The 22,867-nt window shown below is 36.2% G+C and overlaps 1 protein-coding gene across 1 annotated transcript; it reads left to right on the top strand.

Moving 5' to 3' along the window:
- Nucleotides 1–5,506: 5,506 nt before the first annotated feature.
- LOC137003014 (oxysterol-binding protein-related protein 1) lies at nt 5,507–22,804 on the top strand. Its single transcript, XM_067363022.1, has 12 exons — nt 5,507–5,538; nt 10,776–10,851; nt 11,022–11,156; nt 12,781–12,878; nt 12,969–13,151; nt 13,286–13,393; nt 13,528–13,617; nt 17,945–18,080; nt 18,238–18,357; nt 21,695–21,818; nt 22,267–22,357; nt 22,702–22,804. Exons 2-12 carry the CDS (start codon nt 10,795–10,797, stop codon nt 22,802–22,804), a joined length of 1,245 nt encoding a protein of 414 aa, XP_067219123.1. The 5' UTR covers nt 5,507–5,538; nt 10,776–10,794.
- The last annotated feature ends 63 nt before the right edge of the window (nt 22,805–22,867 follow it).

Genomic DNA, 22,867 nt, shown 5'->3' with positions numbered 1-22,867 from the left:
ACTAAATTCTTATACTATATGTTAGTGCAAGTATATAAGAATTAGACCTGTGGAGGGCAGTAATACATTTAGCAGCATCTACACTGCTGGAATTCTAAAGAAGAAGAAGAAGAAGAAGAAGAAGAAGAAGAAGAAGAAGAAGAAGAAGAAGAAGAAGAAGAAGAGAGCTAGTGCAAGACGAGCATTTCTAGTTAGAAAGTATTTTATTTTTTTAATTTTTGTTTTAGAAAATATCTGATCCCTTATTCATCATCATGTAGAACCCTTTGAAACTGCAATGATACTGCAGTTTGGACCTTCAAAATCCAAAAATCCCGTGATGTTTTCCTTAAAAACTTTAATTTCTTTTCAAATGAAGAAAGAAAAAGACATGAACATCTTGGATGACATGTGGGTAAGTGAAATATCATGAAATTTTAATTTGACAGTGAACTAATTGTTTAATTAAATGTGTCATAATGTGTTAATTCTTTAACATGTTTTATTAACGGTAACACTTTATTTTAGGGTCTTTTAATTAGTTGCTTATTAGCATGCATATTACTAGGATATTTTCTGTATATTAGTAATTATGTAAGCACATATTAATGCCTTATTCTGTTTGACCTTATTCTACATTCTTAATCCTACCTACGCAACGTGATGTACTAATGTTTGCACTAGTCAATTGACTGGTATTTTTGCCACTATTTAAAGCTACAATTGTTGCTGCTAGGAGGAGACACTGCAGAGAGTGTGTGATAGAATGGAGAAAAGATTTTTCACTCGTATTAATTTCTTTGAAATGCCAGAGGAAGATGTTATCTGAACATATATTTTGCCAAGCCATGTTGGCATATATATATATATATATATATATATATATATATATATATATATATATATATATATATATATATAATATAATATATATATATATATATATATATATATATATATATATATATATTTGGGTAATACTGATGTAATTTGAATTTTATATTCAATTGTAAGGTTTATTTGTATATTTATGTATGTGTGTATGATTTCCAACTTGGTTTATGGGTACGACTTGGTTTGGCCCCTGAGATTGAAAGGGCTCACTTTGCCTATCAGGAAGAGAGGAAAGCACATGACAGGCTGCACACATCCCTGTCTGTGTCGTTGCGGCCATTCAGAGGATCTCTTTTCTCGATATGGATTCAGTCGAACAGACAGCACGCCTCACAGAGGAACGTGCTCAGTTGGTGTTGAATTGCTTGAATACGTTCAAGGGCAGGAGAGCGGTCCCACTGAAGTTCTTTCAGAGGTTTCTTGGGCATATGGCAGCCACAGCAGCAGTACCCTGCTTGGTTTTCTTCATATGAGACCACTTCAGCACTAGCTTCACGGCCGAGTCCCAAGATGGGGGTGGCAATGCGGCACACACCAAGTGGCAATCAGTGCTGCCAAGCCTTCAGCTTGTGGTCGGATCCCTTGTTTCTTCGGGCAGGAGTGCCCCTAGAGCATGTATCCCGGCATGCTGTGGTGTTGCCTCTGCCACCGGCTGGGGTGCCACATACAATGGGCATGCAGTGTCAAGGGTGTGGACAGGCCCCCAACTGCATTGGCACATCAATTGCCTCGAGTTGCTAGCAGTACGTCTCGCTCTAAGCCGCTTGAAGAGGCCATTACAGGGCAAGCACATACTGTTCCGTACAGACAACATTGTGACTGTTGCGTACATCAACCGTCAAGGTGGTCCACGCTCCCATCGCATGTCGCAACTCGCCCGCCATCTCCTCCTATGGAGTTAGAAGCATCTGAGGTCACTTCGCGCCAGTCATATCCCCAGTCTGCTCAATGTGGTCAACGAGCTTTCATGAGCTGCACTTCCAGGAGAGTGGTGACTCCATTCCCTTGTGGTCCAGCTGGAGAGAGTTCGGGGAAGCTCAGGTAGACCTGTTTGCTTCTCCAGAGACCTCTCACGCCAGATATTTTACTATCTGTCCACCTCTTATCAGGTTGGAGTCACCCCAGTAACTTCCATAAGTAGTACAGCATCTCTGGGTTAGTCCAAATGTACATCTCCACCTAATTCCTTCAGCTCTCCACCTAATTCCTTCTGCTTCCGCAGCATTCCTTTCCCAGTGAAGGGGTACGCTTTCCCAGTGTTATCCAATAGTCTAACTGAATGGGGCATGTGGAACAGCAGTGATCGAAGTCTCTGTGTTAGCCCTGTCCCACTGTCCTTAAGGCAAGGGGGTGCAGGAGGCGTGCACAGAGCACTATAAGGGGGTAGCGCCTGTGGTGCATTGGTAGGGATTCCTATTCGTCAGACTGTCCGACGTATGTCGAACATGACTGACTGAATGGGAACGTCTCGGTCACAAAGGTAACCCTCGTTCCCTGAAGGAGGGAACTGAGACATATGTCCAGTCACCACAGTCACAGTACCCCACTGATCCTGCCACCTCACTGGCTCCTCAGCGAAAACCTGAAGATGCAATGCACCTGCTGCTCATTAAATACCCACGCTGTGAGGCAGAGCAACTGCTGCATATAATTGCATGGCAATGTGCACTGGTTGTTTTACTTGCACTCGAAGCAGCCTTCAGGGAACGAGGGTTACCTTTTTAACCGAGATGTTCTTTTTGGCCTGGTTTCACAGACAGGGCTTAGATTAAGTCAGGATTAGGCCTTAGTTCAATTAGGGCATTTAGGTAGTTTTAAGTAGCCTTAGAAAAGGGAAAAAAAAAAAACTTATTACACTGAAATATTTTAAGATATGTCAGTGCAAGTTGCTTTCAGTTAAAACTGCTCAAACAAAGCCTTTTTCAGTGAAACCGGATGTATGAGCCATACATAAATATTATCTGTTTATTAGATAAGCATGAATTACCCATATTATAAAGTATTACCATACGTATTATTAAAGTATTATTTTCATAGATGGAAGACTACACTGCTTGTTGATTTTAACCCACAAAGCAGAAGTTAAATTGCACTCCATCTATCCTGTACTGTATGTACATGATCAACATTTTAAACATTTGCTGTGCATTATCATTTTAACGAATTAACATAATGAACCGTGTTTGTGCGTGAGAGTGTTTGTATGTCTGTTTGTGAATGTGAAAGAGTATGAAGTATGAAGGATAAGACAATGGCAACATATTGAGGTTTAATCAATATTTTCATATTTTACTTAATTATGTATGCAATTACAGTATGAGTGTACTTAACAATAACATGTCTAACTTTCTCAGTCTTTATATGAATAAAGTCAAACTGCCCCACATCATCTTTTTAATTACTTTATACATGTGTGATTATTATTTTTTACAGTGTCATGCTCAAATCACCTCCACTGAAAATGTGAGTTTCATGCTGAAATGTTACATAGAAGTTACAGTAAATCTGTGCTGAAGTGTAAACTGTGTCATATAGACTTGTGGTTTGGTTTCAAGGTAGGGTAAAGACAACTTCAGTACTTGGACATTCTGTGAAATCAATAAAAATACATTCAGAAACTTTAGAAAACAAAGGTTGAGGTTGGTATAATTCTGAACGTCTTTTCAGGAAAGTAAGACTGATTATTAGGAATAAAACTTTACTGGGAAAAAAAGAATCAGATTGTTAACATAAAATGAATGAGATCATTGTTTGAAGGGTGTTGTTGAAGCAGAGTAAGCCTCTTATGACAGCTCAGTGTATAGTAAGCAGTATTGTTCCATTACACCCTTCATAATCACTTCCACACTTCAGCTATTGTCTATATATTTATCTATGATCATGTCATTTTATAGTTAATGTGAATCACATTCAATTATCATAGCATGCTTTTATTTATTAATTTCTAAACAAGGACTGTAGACACAATCTGTACACTGTAATGTGCGTTTTGGAGGTGTGAATCTCATGACATTAGTATAGAGCCGTTGAAGTAATCACATTTATTACAGAAACTCTGCAAAAACACTGATATTTATGAAAACATTACTGATTTATTAATAGTTGGAGTATATACGATAGCTGTATGTGTATTTTGTGTCAGTGAGTGTTCATTACAGCACCAGGGTAGAGTGATCAGCTGCTCTCCGATCCTCTTTATGCTGAGCTCTGCAAACACATCCTCACACGCACACACACACACACACACACACACACACACACACACACACACACACACACACACACACACACGTGCACGCGCACGCTGTGATGCACACACACACACACTGTCTCTCCTGTGCTCCATTTCACGCACTTACAGTCTCTATTACAGGAACAGCAGAGAGGACACAAAACAAGGTGAGACCTTCAGCGGCCATTCAGGCAGGTACATTCACATTTCTGCTTTTCTCTGCTCACATTTTCACTGGCCTATTTCACTGTCATATTTGGGCAGTAGATTTAGTCAGAGGTGTATTGAGAGTATGTGTCAAAATTGGGTCAAGTCACTGTAAATGAGACCGGTACAGTAACATTTGTCATCTGTAAGGTACAGTAATCTTAATCCTGATCAAAACCTGCACATTTATACTAAATGTATGATGTAAAATATTATGTACATATATATATAAATACAATGTTTGCTACATTATATATATTTTTGCATCAAAAGTCTGTTTTACTTTGCTTTTTTATGTCGCTTAGCAGATTTTATGCATACATTTCTTAAAGGTTTGTGAACTGAGTCTTACCTACACATAATTTTGTTACCAATAACAGCACATAAATAAACATAACTTTACTTTTTAACTGAATGTGACTCTTTTAACTGAATGTGCAAGTCCACTTTATAAATCTCATAGTTTACCCTGAGATAATCTATGGATTTTTCTGGCTTCATCATGCACTGCTATTTTAAGTGTGTTCTCTCATAATGTATTACTGACATCTAGCAATACATGTAGTATTGTTAGCAAAGGGTGGATAATATGAAATAAACAGATATAGTGCATTACAAGAAAAACAAAACTGATAAAGGTGAAGGGATGTGCTCATCTGCTTATAGCAATCGACAGATGTCATCATATTGCTGAATGTTATAATCCCATAATCCTACATGCTTTTCAATGATAAAAAGTGTGTAAATAAATTGCTTATGTTTCATATACATAATGTACACAAAACGCAAACCAAAAAAATGTCTCTAATACAAATCCATTTGTTGATGTTGATTGTCCACATTTTCTTAAGAGGAGGACAGTCAACTCTCAATCATTCAAACAATTCTAGGCTGTGCTTCCTGAAAGCATCATAAGCCTGCATAGATAATAGAAACCATGGGCACCAATGTTCTCTGCTTACAATGCTTTTGGATAATGTAGCCCTGGTCTTGACAGACTATTTAATTCTATATATTTGTTTATCTTTATAAAATTATAAAATATTCTTCCTTTTCCCTTGAAGACCATGTTTTTGCCATCCTTTTATGTATTTCTAGAGCCGAATCAGTAAACAGATTGGTGTTTTTTGACACAGCTTCATCTCTGACCCCAGAGACTGAGACATCATGTCAGGGGACGGTAGCCAGGGTGACAAGACCCAGTGCAATGGAGTCAAAAATCACAGGTATACTTTTTCTGTCATGGGATTTTTTCTGACATCTAATTTTAAAATGTCTACTGACTTTACAGTGAATATAAAAGTATATCTTGTTTAATTTTGATAATTTTTTTTTTTTTAAATCCAATTTTTGCATATTAGTATTATTGTTGTTGGTGCTGTTCATGCAGTTAAAACTTCATGTAATCAAGTGAAGTCTATTTTAATTTGTTTAGATGAGTGAAACTATATGCCATTAACTAGCTACATAAAGTATATAGCCTAATTATGGTCACATTATGAATCAGTTATAACAGTAGAAGACCTAAGATAGAGTCTTGTGGCACTCCATAATCTCACACGTGTGTTAGATTTGACACTACCTAATTTACACAAACAAAGTGATAGTAAAACCAAAGATAGGATATAATCACCTGCCAACATTTCTCCAGGGAATGCCATAATCCAGGACCTAAATCCTTGGTTGTACAATTGCTTTTCTAGTATCAAGTTCAGAGCACTACTTTATCAGGTTCAGGTTAGTAGGAAATGAGCGATAGAGGAATAACATTAACATTTATTCATACAATCATCAATCATTGATATGAGTGGCTACAGAAAGCCAGTGGAGTGAGATCAAAAGAGGAACATTTATAGTTTATACTACTACACTATTAGGTCCAACTTTCTATTAAGTGTTGTTAAAAACTATGTAATAACATTTAGAACATTTATAATTAAGGAATACCAGTATCGGCCAATATCAAGCTCATGTACTTGTAGTACTCGTACTGGTAAAAATACCCCCGATACCAAAGGCCGATACCTTACGTGACGTAACTGACAGATTTTTCCATGCACAGAGCAGCAGAAACAATGTCAGCCTCAGTGGTGTGGAAATACTTCAAAATTAAAGGTGCCCTAGATTCAAAAATTGAATTTACCTCAGCATAGTTAAATAACAAGAGTTCAGTACATGGAAAAGACAAACAGTGAGTCTCAAACTCCATTGTTTCCTCCTTCTTATATAAATCTCTTGTTTAAAAGACCTCCGAAGAACAGGTGAATCTCAACATAACAGCGACTGTTATGTAACAGGCGGGGTGTACGCCCCCAATATTTGCATATGCCAGCCCATGTTCCCAACATTATGAAAGGCATTAGACAAGGGCAGAACGTCTGAATGTGCACAGCTGAATCAATAGACTAGGTAAGCAAGCAAGGACAATAGCAAAAAAGATGGAGCAATAATAACTGACATGATTCATGATAACATGATATTTTTTGTGATATTTGTAAATTGTCTTTCTAAATGTTTCGTTAGCATGTTACTAATGTACTGTTAAATGTGGTTAAAGTTACCATCGTTTTTTTACTGTATTCACGGAGACAAGAGCCGTCGCTATTTTCATTTTTAAACACTTGCAGTCTGTATAATGCATAAACACAACTTCATTCTTTATAAATCTCTCCAACAGTGTAGCATTAGCCATTAGCCACGGAGCATAGCCTCAAACTCATTCAGAATCAATGTAAACATCAAAATAAACACTGTACTTACACGATTAGACATGCTGCATAATGAACACTTTGTAAAGATCAATTTTAAGGGTTATATTAGCTGTTTGAACTTTTTTTTTTTATGTTTTAGGCAAGCGCAAGCTCTTGGGGCATGGAGCACCAGATTTAAAGGGCCACACACCCTGAATCGGCTCATTTCTAATTATGCCCCAAAACAGGCAGTTAAAAAATTAATTTAAAAAAATCCATGGGGTATTTTGAGCTGAAACTTCACAGACACATTCAGGGGACACCTTAGACTTATATTACATCTTTTAAAAAAAAAGTTCTAGGGCACCTTAAATGATGACAACACACACATTGCTAACTGCATGCTTTCAGTCACAATTCATTATCGATTAGTGGAGGCAGGATAGGCGGAATCGCGCTGAATTACACAGACCAGAAGCACTCTCTCTCGCGTACGCGCTCTCTCTCTTTCTTGCGCGCGATCAGTTCTCTTTGCGCCTGAATGGTCAAATGCACACATAGTTGTCAAAATGTCCATGGCGTGTGGGGTATCTCACGTAAATATAGTCAGTTATGGCTTAAGTGGACCTTCATTTGGGTGAAAACAGGATATGTGTCAGTATCCATGGATTCGGTCTTACAGTTTTTTTCGATTGTTAAATGACAGTGGGCACAACTGGAGTCACATGTGCAAAACTCTAACTACAGTCTGCACAGCAGCAGTTCATGTGGACCAAACTCTAGTTCGTTTTTCATTGCTTGAACACAGTTTTCAAAACTCTACACACTTATCCCATGACTTTAACCACAACCTGCACAACACTGTGGATTTACAGCACTTTGTTCAAATGCTAACACACTGAGAGAGTTACAAGAGATTTCAGCCTTGTGCCTTTCAAACATTGCAATTTCAGCTGAAAGGCTAAGCAGGTGTCTTGTTTTAGACATGTATGTGTATATATATATATATATATAATGTAACTCATTACTGTAATTCCGTAAATTACTACAGACTATTGAAGCAAACTGCTAATTTTCATTTACCTTAAAGAATTATGTTCTAAAAATTTAAATAAATCATGTGAAAGAATGTCACTCTTTTCTTTGAAGAAAATATTACTTTGTATGAAGTCACTGAAATTGTTCAAACTGTAAAGATGAAAAGTTTGTATTTTCTGTGTTGGTGTTTGATGCTAGTGTTTTTCCTCTCAGTGTGTTCTGAGTGACAGTGTGTGTTATCTCAGTGAGGGTTGTGCATAGTGTTTGGCTGCACTGAGCCTGTTTTGAGCCATGTGTTAACTGTTTAGCTCAGGTGACTGTTGGTAGTGCAGACTGTAGTTAGAGTTTTGCACATGTAGCTCCAGTTGTGCTCACTGTCATTTAGCAATCGAAAAAAACTGTAAAGAGACCATAGCCTATGTCATTAATGTTAATAAAATAACAAAATATGTTAAATAAATGTATACATGGTAAATAAACTTGTTTTTCAGATACAGTAGGTTTATTTAATTTGTATTTCTATTGTATTTGTTGTTTTGTAATTTGTTTGTACATTTCTTTTTATAACAACAATTATATATATATTGATAATTATGCCCTTTGAAGGTTATTGGACACTGTGAAATTTTTGTTCAAGTTGTGACAAGCACATAAAAATTATTACTTTTTTCATCTGAGTAATAATAAAGAAGCTGTCCTACATTCATTAGTCTCACTATGTTGTGCTTGGAAAACTGTAACATCACCAAAAAAAAAAAAAAGAGAGAGAGAGATTAATAAATGTATAGGCATCTGTATCGGTATCGGCAAGTACTAGAAAAAAAGTATAGGTTTAACCTTGTGCACGAGCAGATCTGTTTCCTCACTAGAGAAGCGTTCAGTTTTTCCATTTGCAAATTCCGTAATGTAAATAGCGAATCTGCCATGGTGTGAGCGCAACTGGCTTTTAAAGGGAATGGGAGATGAGACTCTGATTGGTTTATTGCACGTCACGCTACAGGTACTCTAGTATAGGTACTCGTACTCAGTCCTTAAAAAATGGTATTGATGCATTCCTATTTATAAAAACATTAATTAATCGTTTGATACAGTGTACTTATTGTGTGCATACATTTATACTTGTATTTTAAAAATAATTGCATTTAATTACAGCTGTAATTAATTTCTGTGATTACATCTATAATTACACTGTTGTACACATTAACACTTAACCCATCCCTAAACCTACCCTTACCACCAAATCTGTCCCAAACATACCCATATCCCACCTCAATAGCAGCAAACGTGTTTTGCATTACAACATGAACACAATAAGTACATTGTATTTAACATTTTTTATGTAACTACATAATAGTTAAACGCACATATAAAGTGTGATACTGATTACTGATTACAATACTGATGAATTTATATACTTTCTTATGTGATGCTTACATCAACTGTCAATATGATTTTTTCCCGATAGTAAATGTGACACAAAAAAATGAATGAAATACATATATACTATCAAATGGTTCTCCTTCAAACCAAGTGTCAAACTGTCCCTTTGTAACTGTCTTTATGTGTGTGGGTCATTTAGTCATATGGTGCTGTTTGCATCTAAGGCATAGTTACAATGTAACTGAATATTGTATTCACAGAATGTAAATTATATAATATAACCTAAAAATGCATTGGACATAGGGCCCTATTTTAACAATCTAAGTGCATGGTCTAAAGTGCATGGCGCAAGTGCACTTAGGGCGTGTCCGAATCCACTTTTGCTAGTTTAAGGACGGGAAAAATGGTCGGTGCACCCGACGCATGGTCTAAAAGGGTTGTACCTATTCTGTTAATGAGTAATGGGTGTGTTTTGGGTGTAACATGCAATAAACCAATCAGAGTCTCATCTCTCATTCCCTTTAAAAGCAAGATGCGCTCGCACCATGTCGGATTTGCTATTTACATTACAGAATTTGCAAATGGAAAAACTGAACGCTTCTCTAGAGAGAAAACGGATCTGTTCGTGCACAAGGTTAAAGTGCACAAGCAGACTATCTACAGGGTAAAGACGGATTCCACCAAAGCATTTTTATCTTTATGCACACGATAATAATCTTTTACATTGTAATCCTTTTATTCTTAATAATTGGCATTTTGTGTGCTACTGCGTGTGTGGGTAATAAGCAGAGTGTACGTGCGTTGTGCTCTTTAAAAAACAAATTGTGCCATTGACTTTAGACCAGGTTTCAGTAGGTCAGTGATGCAGTCTATTTCAGTTGCTTCAAATTAGTAACGCACCAACAATGTGCGTAAACTACTAGTAAACTACTGTATCTGCTCCCTTCTTTGTGTCCTTGTGTGAACATCATGTAGGGGGTTAAGCCTGGCTTATACCTCATGTTATCACAGCAATACTACTGTCTGTTGTTTTGAGATATTGCAACAGTTGATTCTGTTTTGGTCTGTTTTCATTGATGGGACTTCTGTTACTCAAAAAGTTACTCAAAATGAACCTTTTGTTGTGTATAAGCAGCATCACACTTGCAATTGTAGTATCAATCTAAATATATTGGCTGTGATAACCTGCTGCACGAGGCTACAGCTGTTCTACTATTTAGAACAACAGCACTCTTGCTCATGTAATATTGCTTAAATAAATAGTCGGAAATACATATTTGCATTTGGCGTTTTCTAATTACCTGTGCAGTTCTGAACTCACAGATAAATTTGTTTCATTGTCTGTTTTGGAATAGATCTGCTCTTCCTGCTGCTATGTTCTCACGAAACAATGTTAGTATGTGGAGCATTCTCAAAAAATGCATTGGGATGGTAAGTCAAATTAATTTGATACAAACTGTATTAGTGTTTCTTCAAGCATTTTATTTGATGGTAATCTGGAATTATTTTTGAATGTTTGTATTGTAAGGTTTGCATGATGTTCGTGCCAGATTAATTCTAATTCAGCCAGCTAATCTGTTCTCATCTTTAAATCTTCACAGGAACTGTCGAAAATCACAATGCCAGTGGTGTTTAATGAGCCTTTGAGTTTTCTTCAGAGACTGACTGAATACATGGAACACACATACCTCATTCATAAGGCCAACACTTCACAAGACTCCATCCACAGAATGAAGGTATATATACATATACTTCAGATTAATGTTGTGTTTCAAAGAAGACACATGTATTACTTGGATATATATATATATATATATATATATATATATATATATATATATATATATATATATAGATATATATATAGTTTTCTTTTGTTTATTTTATTTTATTTATTTATTTATTTATTTATTTTTTTTTATGCTGTTCATTTTATTTAAACAATTTATTTAGATTTAACACCATTGTTTCTGGCCTGCTAACAAAATTTTTTAATTTATATTTATATTATGAAGCAATCACTATAATAGTGCTTTGGATCAAGCCAGTATCATTTCTAGACTGCCAACACCGATTATCACATGTGTAAATAGTTATGTTTAGTTTGTTGCTATGTAAAGACAAAACAATTATTTAATAATTGATTGTTATATATATTATATAATTTATTCATTACAAATTCATTACAAAGATTGCAGTCTATTTCTGCTGCCATTGTTTTCCTTGGATTTGCTTCTCAGTTCCATGCAATTTAAGCTTTTCTTGGTTCATTCCATGTTTTACAGACAACCTCTCTCATGCTTATTCAGATTAGCAGAGTTGGTTTTTAATTAATCTAGTTTATTTTAATTCAGGACTCCATAGTCCAGGTTTTAGTAATCTGTACTTAATCTGTGTTTCAGAAAGCCATTTTTTAAGACATGATTAACTATTCTTGATTAAGGCCTATCCTGGCTTAATTTAAACCCTGTCCGGGAAACCACCCCAATATGTTTTTATAATAAACTTTTTTAAATCAAAATGTAGATTTTAATTTTTTATGTTTTCATAATCAAAAGATGCTATGTGAAAGTTTGAAACAGAAAATAGTGGTTTTCATCTTGCCACTTTCTTGGTAAAGAAAACACCTTTTTACTCAAATTATTCAAAATGTTATTGCGTTTTGGAACCAAACTCTTCATATATAGTTTTAGGCCAAAGACCCCTTGGTGAATAGAGAAATAGAGCATGGACCTATTAAGTAAAACAGAACATTGCAATTTTAAGCCTGGCCTATTTTAACACATGACATATGTATGCTACCATTAATGTATTTACAAACTTTGACGTGATGCTTACATTGCAAATCCATTCAAATAATTATGATGACATACAGAATTTTGAGTTTACTTACATTTTTTAATGGAAGGGACAGTTAAACATTTATCTGAAGTTCAGCTTCATAATTCCATGTTTGGTTGAAGTTAAATCACTATTTTTAAAGCAAAAATTTCTTTGAGGTCAAACGATAATGGGCAGGACTTTTACCTGAATTATATGCTTTTGCATTGAATTACCTTCAGCATGCAGAGTCTATCATGTAGATTTTATGTAATCTTATGCAAATACAACACACATTATTTTTTAGTACTAAATAACGATTACATTAATTGAATTTTAGGTTAAATGCATACAATTAATTACGATTAAGCAAAAGATCTGAACATGCAGAATATAATAATTATACACTATAAATCTGAGATGTATATCTGATGGCTCTGCAAGCATCAACTGAAGAGTAAAGTAAAGTAGGTTGCTCAAGCCTTTGGCTGAGGAAAGTATTCATAAAACAAACTTAATATATTAATAATGTTTTTTCAGTGTGTGGCAGCATTTGCTGTGTCAGCTGTGGCCTCGCAGTGGGAGAGGACAGGTAAACCCTTCAACCCACTGCTAGGAGAAACCTATGAGCTGCTCAGGTCAGTGTCTCATATGAAATTATCATTTATGAGCTAATCATGTTAATGTGTCAAATGAGCTGACCACATCAGGGTTTTTCCTGTCATTAGAGAGGATCTGGGGTTCAGATGGATCTCTGAGCAGGTCAGTCATCATCCACCGGTCAGTGCCTTCCATGCCGAGGGCATAAAGAATGACTTCATGTTTCATGGCTCCGTTTATCCGAAACTCAAATTCTGGGGAAAGAGTGTGGAGGCCGAACCTCGTGGAATTATCACCCTAGAGCTTCCTGTGTGAGTGATTTCCACCCTTACATGTGTACCAGGAGTATGAGTGGATTCAAGAGCATGTCATTTTCTCACACACATAAACATTTAACAAACAGCTAAATCACTGACATAACTATTGTTAATTTGTTGTTCCGCAGTCACAATGAAGCCTACACCTGGACCAACCCTACCTGCTGTATTCATAACATTATCATGGGACAACTGTGGATTGAGCAATATGGAAATGTTGAAATTATTAATCATAAGTAAGAGCAAATATCATTAAAGTGTAGAAACAAGGGTGTAAATTAGCTTGAGATTGAGAGGAAAAATGAAAAACTAATGCAGAAGACAAACACAAATTATTTCACTGTGTGTGCGTGTGTGTGTTTTATAACAGAACCGGGGAAAGATGTTGTTTGACTTTCAAGTCATGTGGCATCTTTGGAAAAGAGCTGCATAAAGTGGAAGGATACATACTTGATAAAAGGTATGTAAACACTCTTTAAATGACAAATATCTGAAAATATTTATGTCCCAGAGACTCTAAATAGGCTTATTCAGTTTTACATGACTTTAGTGTGGTAAATACAATATGCAAAGTTATTAAAACAGTTAGCTCTGATCCACTAATTTAATTGGATATGTGGTGTTCCAAGAGGGTTATCTTATATAACCGCACTGGAGCATTTCACTTTCTGTATCACTTTATATCCATATTAATATAACTTTTTATATATTTATCACCAATTTCACACTCGCAAATGTGCAGTTCTGTACAAGCTAATGTCTTGAACATTTTTTTGTTTTGTTTTGTTTTATTGGAGGGGATAGTAATGTTACTTTTAATTTTTTTAATTAGGCCTATTAAAAGAAGAATTTTAAGGGATTTAAGAAAATAACTAAAATGTACTATAAAGTAATCCATCTGATTTATTTGCAAATTATTTTATTTTGAAATATCCACACATTCACTCTTAATCGTATGGCTAATATGCCAAAAACGACTTCATAACATTTCTTGTCATCACATTCACTTATGAAAAGTTCAGTTCAGTTCTCATACAACAGCATCAGTAAAGTCAAATCAATAATATTGTTGAATATTAAGTGTCCCCATTAAGCAAGCCAGAGGTGACAGAGGCAAGTCAGAATTCAGATCGGGATCAGTAGCATTCAAATATTCATCCAGTTCCTTTTGCTTGAAGATCAGATTCATCACGCTGGTATGGAGCTGAAGCTGGCCATAGGGTCTGTGCAGAGGACCTGTCTGGTTCTTGTGGTCTTTGTTGAGGATCTGTGCCGATGGCTGTCGTGTCGACAAGGCCTTCACAGGGGACTATCTAGTAGACACGGTCTCTACTGACATTCAGGGCTGCGTTTTGGCCATGTCTAGGTGCAGGTCCACCATCTGATCTGGATATGGGCCAGATCCGGCTGACTATGGTAACAGACCGATAAAAACAGACAGACTAATATTAAAGTAGATGCCATTCTTCTTACGGTGTAACAAGTACATTGGGTGTTATAGGAAGTGTCCCCCAATTTATGCAGCCTAATATTCATTTAACTGATTTAAATAATAGAAATTGATAATGTGTTATGTGTATGCCAGGTTGAAGAGATGTATTTTTAGTCAAGATTTAAACTGACAGAGTGTGTCTGCGTCCTGAACAACGCTTGTAGGACTATTCCAGAGTGTGCGTGCTAAATAGGAAAAGGATCTACCGCCTGCAGTCGATTTGGTATTATCAACTGGCCAGAATTTTGAGAACGGAATAGACTTGAAGGACAATAATGCTTTAAAAGCTTGCTCATGTACTGGGGAGCTAAACCTTTTAGTGCTTTGTAACTAATTAGCAAGATATAAAATATATGCAATGTTTAATAGGAAGCCAGTGCAGTGTTGACAGAACCGGGCTAATATGGTCATACTTCCTGGTTCTAGTATTAGTTAATTAATTAGTAGTAACTGCGAGAGATACAACCATGATCAGATGGTAAGAGCAAATAATTTGTAACTCTACTGAGAGCAGTCTCAGTACTATGATATGGTCTAAATCCTGACTGGAAATCCTCGCAGATACCATTTCTTTCTGAAAAGGAGCATAGTTGTGAGGATACTGTCATATCTAGTATTTTTAACAGGAAAGGTTCATTCGAGATTGGTCTGTAAATTGACTAATTCTTTAGGATCAAGTTGCAGTTTTTTAATAAGAGGTTTAATAATAGCCAGCTTTTGGTATCCTAATGACAACAATGAATTAATAATATTAAGAAGAGGATCTATAACTTCTGGAAGCATCTCTTTCAGTAGCTTAGTCTGTATAGGAGCTAACATACTGTACATGTTCTTGATTTTGATGATTTAATAAGTTTAGACAATTCTTCCTCTCCAATAGCAAAGAAAGAATGGAATTGTTCGTCAGGGGCTCTATAGTACGATGTCTGATGCAATACTGTTGTAGATAGATGTATGGTTATAATTTATGGTTAAAACAGTATCATTCTTGCAAGTACAGAAATTCATAAAATCTTTACTGCCATGTTAAGTCGAACCTTTATTTCTCATTAATTTATTCACTGTATCAAATAAATATTTAGGGTTGCGTTTGTTCTCTTTTAAGAGAGTTGAAAAGTAAGCAGATCTAGCAGTTTTTAAAGCCTTTCTGTATGCAATAACACTTTCCTTCCACAAAATGCAAAATACTTCTAGTTTTTTTTTCCTCCAGCTGTGCTCCTTACACGTGTTGTCTAACTCCAATTGAGTTTAGAATGTCTGTAAATGCCAATCCCAATGTGTTGGTTCATTATTTACATGTATATTAAAATCTCCAACATTTAAGACTGTTTTTAAGACAATTGCAGCCAGTTCTAATTCTAAAAGAAAATTCTTTGATAAAGTCTATATGGTGCCATGGTGGCATGTATACAGTAGCCACTACAAACTTTAAATGGGATTTATCACTTACACTAGATAACGTTATATAAAGCACAATCACTCCAAAAGAATTATACTTGAAACTACACTCTAAAAAATGCTGGGTTAAAAACAACCCAAGTTGGGTTAAATGTTTGCCCAACCTGCTGGGTAGTTTTATTTAAACCAACTATTATTTAAAAATTGCTATATGGCTAGCTTAAAATGAACCCAAAATAGTTGGGAAATTAAAAACCAGATGCAATTAGAGACAAGAATAATAGACAAAAGGTGAATGTTTACTAATAAGCTTTAATATTTTATTAATATAAATTGTATAGTTTAATAGTTTATTAATATAAATGTATTAATAAGCAATTTAATAAATGTTTATTGTTTAATAATTATTCATTGAACATTAATAAATGATCATTTCCAACATACTTTGGGTTAATTTTAATTAAGCAATACAGTAATTTTTAAACAATAGTTGAGTTAAATAAAACTACCCAGCAGGTTGGGCAAACATTTAACCCTACCGCTGGGTTTGTCCATTTTCAACCCAACTTGGGTTGTTTTTAACCCAGCATTTTTTAGAGTATATATGAAATTATACTTAGACCTTTAAGTACTTGAAATTATACTTAGACCACTGAGTAATACTGGAAATATTACTATAAATTACAGCAACACCGCCCACTTTGCCTTTCAGATGAGGCCCATGTTTATAACAGTAATCTTGTTTTATGTAATCTTCTGGTTTAAGCCAGGTTTCTGCCAAACACAGCACATCTAGTTTATGATCTGTGATCATATCATTTGCAAAAAGTACTTTTGTAGAAAGGGATTTAATATTCAGCAAACCAAGCTTTATCATTTGCTCATCTGTATTATATCTGTTCTTAATTTTATGAACATCAATTCAATTTTTACCCTTAAATTGTTTGTTTTTTTTGTATTTTCTAGTTTTGGGAACAGTCTCTATATGATGATATGAAGGTGAAAGAGTCTCTATGTGTTGGAATTTATCTGACTTCTGTGACATGTCGCTAGCAGATGGTTTAAAGCCAGTCAGTCTGCTTACTGACCTGGGCCCAAATTAGTAAAGATTCAACTATGTGCCATATTAGAGAGAAGAGCAGCACCACCCCAGAAGGGATGAAGGCCATCTCTTTTCAAAAGGTCATGTCTGCTCCAAAAACTTTTTCAACTGTCTATGAACCCTATGTTATTCTGCGGACACCCCTTAGCCAGCCATTTAGTGATGACAGTCTGCTACGAGCATAGAGCACATTACAGCCAGAGCATATTACAGTGTCTGACATCGTACTTGAGAGTTCACGCACCTTTTTGTTATTTTTAGTGATCTCCAACTGGCGAAGTCAGACATCGTTAGTGCTGACGTGAATAACAATCGTAGAGTATTTATGTTTAGCATTAGCCATCACTTTTCAAAAGGGTTCTCAGTGGGTGCATTACTGAGTGGGGAAAACCTGTTTGTTGTTTTAATTGGAATGGTATAGCTGTGTTTTGTCTCGCGACTATGCCGTCTCACAATCACCCTGTTCTGCTGTGGGGGCTTTAATACTGGTACTGGGCTTGCTAATCTAGTTACATCCAAAGCAGTATCTAGAGCCCTTGAATTCTTACTCTCCTTGATTAAAGTCTCTAATTCTGAAATCTGGGGGATATTTACATAACATTTGCTTTGACTTGGACCGATATTGATATTTGTTTTGACTTGATATTGGATTGAACTGTTAAATAAAAGTTTTTCTTCAAAAAAATGTAGCTACACTAACAATCGGTCAAAAGAGAAATTTACAACAAACAGAGGTTTGTACATTAATAAAAAGCCACACACAGTAAGCTGCCTGTTTTCTTTATGTCTGTCCAGTAAAAAAAAGATCTGTGCTCTCTATGGAAAGTGGACAGAGTGTTTGTATTCTGTGGATCCAGCGACGTTTGATGCTTACAGTAAATCTGACGTAAAGCGTTCTGAGAAGGACAGGAAGGGAAGTGCACAGGTGACTGTTGAGATCATTAGCATGAATATTGATTCTTTTTACATTTTATGTAATATATTGTTGAACATAAATATGCATTTTAAACCATTATAGCTGAAACTGACTTGCTGTATTTAATAACATTAATCAATGTCTAATGGAATGTGTTTTACAAATGTTACAGAGTAATAATGCGGAAGAGGAGCCAGATGAAATGCCTCCTCCAGAGGCAGAGACCGTGCAGGTGATTCCAGGAAGTGAGCTAATCTGGAGGATATCACCACGACCAGACAACTCAGGAAAAGTATGCAGAATATTTCACTATTTGTCATCACATGATTTTATTCTTATGATGTGACTATTGAGCACAAGTACTTGGAAGTGATCGGTCATCATGATTATATGTGATGTGACATTTTACTGAATTAGATACATTAAATTTTCTGACATAGAACCAAATTTCTCATTCCTTGAGGTTTCTTCCTGTTCATGGTCCGAGGGCCCTACTGCAGGGGGTTTGTATTGGCTAATTGTATTGTATTGTACTGGCAAACATTTGATTTATTGTTGATGGGCCTTCTGTACCAACCTGTAACAGTTTTTTTCACTTCTTCTTGTTATTAATGTTATTTTGTGATTATATATATATATATATATATATATATATATATATATATATATATATATATATATATATGCAGTGGGTACGGAAAGTATTCAGACCCCCTTAAATTTTTCACTCTTTGTTATATTGCAGCCATTTGCTAAAATCATTTAAAGCAGAACTAAGCAAGATTCGCGAAGCTCCCCCTACAGTTTTCTTCAGTGAATGACGCTGTCATAAATAATCCAAGCGCAGCTCTGGACTACAACGACTACAACACTCGCCAGTGCACTGAGCGCAGTAGTTTTGCAAATACAGTACAAGAAAGAGGAGGTGGGTAATTTGCAAATACAGTACACTCGATGGAGGTGGGTAATTTTCAAAATTGTCTTATAAAGACATATTAAATACATTGTTTTTGAATTACCGTAAAGCATTTTGTCACTCTCGCGTGAACGTGAACATGAGGCGAGATTGTTTCGGGTCGGTGCAGCTCAAGTTGCAAGTGCTGTATTCTGGCGTAGACGTGCCAGAGGGGGTTAGTGCTCGCCTCAAACACACCACTACAAATCAATTAACCATCGTAAGGACTTAGAAAACTATTTATGAAGGTAAAAAAAGTTACTTAGTTCTGCTTTAAGTTAATTTTTTTCCCTCATTAATGTAAACACAGCACCCCATATTTACAGAAAAACACAGAATTGTTGACATTTTTGCAGATTTATTAAAAAAGAAAAACTGAAATATCACATGGTCCTAAGTATTCAGACCCTTTGCTCAGTATTTAGTAGAAGCACCCTTTTGATCTAATACAGCCATGAGTCTTTTTGGGAAAGATGTTTTTCACACCTGGATCCTCTGCCATTCCTCCTTGCAGATCCTCTCCAGTTCTGTCAGGTTGGATGGTAAACGTTGGTGGACAGCCATTTTTAGGTTTCTCCAGAGATGCTCAATTGGGTTTAAGTCAGGGCTCTGGCTGGGCCATTCAAGAACAGTCACGGAGTTGTTGTGAAGCCACTCCTTCATTATTTTAGCTGTGTGCTTAGGGTCATTGTCTTGTTGGAAGGTAAACCTTCAGCCCAGTCTGAGGTCCTGAGCACTCTGGAGAAGTTTTTTGTCCAGGATATCCCTGTACTTGGCCACATTCATCTTTCCCTCGATTGCAACCAGTCGTCCTGTCCCTGCACCTGAAAAACACCCCCACAGCATGATGCTGCCACCACCATGCTTCACTGTTGGGATTGTATTGGACAGGTGATGAACAGTGCCTGGTTTTCTCAGGAGAATCTTGTTTCTCACCATCTTGGCAAACTCCATGCGGGCTTTCATGTTTCTGGCACTGAGAAGAGGCTTCCGTCGGGCCACTCTGCCATAAAGCCCCGACTGGTGGAGGGCTGCAGTGATGGTTGACTTTCTACAACTTTCTCTCATCTCCCGACTGCATCTCTGGAGCTCAGCCACAGTGATCTTTGGGTTCTTCTTTACCTCTCTCACCAAGGCTCTTCTCCCCCGATAGCTCAGTTTGGCCAGACAGACAGCTCTAAGAAGGGTTCTGGTCGTCCCAAACGTCTTCCATTTAAGGATTATGGAGGCGACTGTGCTCTTAGGAACCTTAAGTGCAGCAGATTTTTTTTTTGTAACCATGGCCAGATCTGTGCCTTGCCACAATTCTGTCTCTGAGTTCTTCAGGCAGTTCCTTTGACCTCATGATTCTCATTTGCTCTAACATGCACTGTGAGTTGTAAGGTCTTATATAGACTGGTGTGTGTCTTTCCTAATCAAGTCCAATCAGTATAATCAAAACACAGCTGGACTCAAATGAAGGTGTAGAACCATCTCAAGGATGATCAGAAGAAATGGACAGCACCTGAGTTATATATATGAGTGTCACAGCAAAGGGTCTGAATACTTAGGACCATGTGATATATCAGTTTTTCTTTTTTAATAAATCTGCAAAAATGTCAACAATTCTGTGTTTTTCTGTTAATATGGGGTGCTGTGTGTACATTAATACGGGAAACAAATGAACTTAAATGGTTTTTGCAAATGGCTGCAATATAACAAAGAGTGAAAAATTTAAGGGGGTCTGAATACTTTCCGTACCCACTGTATATGTTGAAATGAAGTGTTATGCATTTTTAGCAAGATGATAAAATTGAGAGACTTCTTAAAGGATTAGTTAACTTTCAAATAAAATTTTCCTGATAATTTACTCACACCCATGTCATCCAAGATGTCCATGTCCTTTTTTCTTCAGTCGAAAAGAAATTAAGGTTTTTGATTAAAACATTCCAGGATTTTTCTCCTTATAGTGGACTTCAATGGACTCCACTGTTGAAGGTCAAAATTACAGTTTCAAAGGGCTTTAAATGATACCAGACGAGGAATAAGGGTCTTATCTAGCGAAACGATCTGTCATTTTCTAAAAAAAATAATAATTAAATGCTTAATATAAACAAATGATCGCCTTCCAGTTGGTTCCGCCAAAACCGTACTTTGCTATGTAAATCACAAGACAAAACAAGAAGCATTAATAATCATACGATAATTATAGAATTCATTACAGATTTCCAGGAATTTCTTTTTTTTTTTTTTTTTTTTTCACAGCTGATGTATTTTGCTTGCTTTAAAAGAGCTGTCTCTTGTTTAGTAATTTTTTTTTTTTTTTTTAATTGCAGTCTTTTCCTGCTGCCATTGTTTTCCTCGGATTTGCTGCTTAGTTCCATGCAATTTGAAGCTTTTCTTGGTTCATTCCATGTTTTATAGGCAACCTCTCTCATGCTAATTCGGATCAGCACAGTTGGTTTTAAATTGATCTGGTTTATTTTAAATCAGGACTCCATAGTCCGGGTTTTAGTAATCTGAACATAATCTGTGTTTCAGAAAGCCATTTTTTAAAGACATGATTAACTATTCTAGATTAAGGCCTATCCTGGCTTAATTTAAACCTTGTCCGGGAAACCGCCCCTAAAAGAAATATTCCTGTTTTGTGACACTGTCACTCAACCTCTTTGTCTTTCTTTCTCTTTTTTGTCAGTACTATGCCTTTACATCATTTGCTCTGCAGTTGAATGAGTTGGATGCAGAGATGGAGCGAGTTCTTCCACAAACAGACTGTCGTCTGAGACCTGATATCAGAGCCTTGGAGAATGGACACATAGGTACACTGACCTCTTATTGTGTCTCATAAAGTTATAACACATTCATTCACCCAGAAAAACTCACAACCGCACTACCAAGTTCTGAAACACAGGATGGTAGGAGAAGGCTGATACCTGGTCTGGCCTTATCCCTAAAGCCCTCAAGTTTCTTGTTTCACTGATCAATAAGGTGGTGCTTATATCATGAACACCACCATCCTATTTTTTTCACATCTGCATAATGCAAGACTTGCCGCATATTCGGCCTTGTTGATTTTTCTTGTCGATGGAGTTGTAGGGTTATAACTGCCATTAACTAAACTGTTCATTGAAATAAAGCTGAAATAAAAAATAAAACATTATTATTAGATAAACGCTTAAACTAAATGAAAATTTTAAATATTACCTATAGGCAACTAAATGAAATAAGGTTAAGTTAAAGCATTATATATTGCTGTTGTTTCTCCAGATGTAGCCAGTGCAGAGAAGAACAGACTGGAAGAAAAACAACGCATGGCTCGGAGAAACCTCTCCCAATCAAACGAAGAATGGAAAATAAGGTTTGAAATATTAAAAAAAGACCTATTATGCTTTTGTGTTCTTTTTTCTTTAGTGAGTAATGTTGCTGTCTGAGCATGAAAAAGGTCTGCAAAATTCCAAAGCACAAAGTCACTCCAAAGGGAGTTATTCTCTATATTAGTGTACTGTTTCTGGACTTCCTGAAATGCCTACATTGTAGTCTTGAGTTTTCTTCCTAGAACAAACATGTCAAAATATTCCTCACTTAAACATTTCCTGCCCAAGGCATATGCAAAATAATGAGCCAGGCCCTGGTTGAGTTAATTAATAGATGGAATGATGGCATTGAACTACACCTTAACATCAAACTTATGTTTACACACAGGTGGTTTCATCAGGGGCCGAACCCTCACACCAGAGCTCCAGACTGGCTCTACAATGGCAGCTACTGGGACAGGAACTACTCACAACTGCCTGATATATATTGACCTCAAATTACTGCAGACATCTGGTGGAATGGAGTACATATATATATATATATATATATATAT

The sequence above is a fragment of the Chanodichthys erythropterus genome, chromosome 16 (genome assembly GCF_024489055.1).
Source record: "Chanodichthys erythropterus isolate Z2021 chromosome 16, ASM2448905v1, whole genome shotgun sequence".
In the NCBI taxonomy this organism is placed as follows: Eukaryota; Metazoa; Chordata; class Actinopteri; order Cypriniformes; family Xenocyprididae; genus Chanodichthys; species Chanodichthys erythropterus.
Note: the sequence above shows the minus strand (reverse complement) of the source record. Positions and strands in the feature narration are given on the sequence as shown.

Coding starts and splice junctions, on each gene's coding strand:
- LOC137003014 (XM_067363022.1), top strand. CDS start 10,795: ATGTTCTCACGAAACAATGTTAGTATGTGGAGCATTCTCAAAAAATGC. Junction 13,394..13,527: donor GTTGAAATTATTAATCATAA/GTAAGAGCAAAT, acceptor GTTTTATAACAG/AACCGGGGAAAGATGTTGTT. Junction 21,819..22,266: donor CTTGGAGAATGGACACATAG/GTACACTGACCT, acceptor TTGTTTCTCCAG/ATGTAGCCAGTGCAGAGAAG.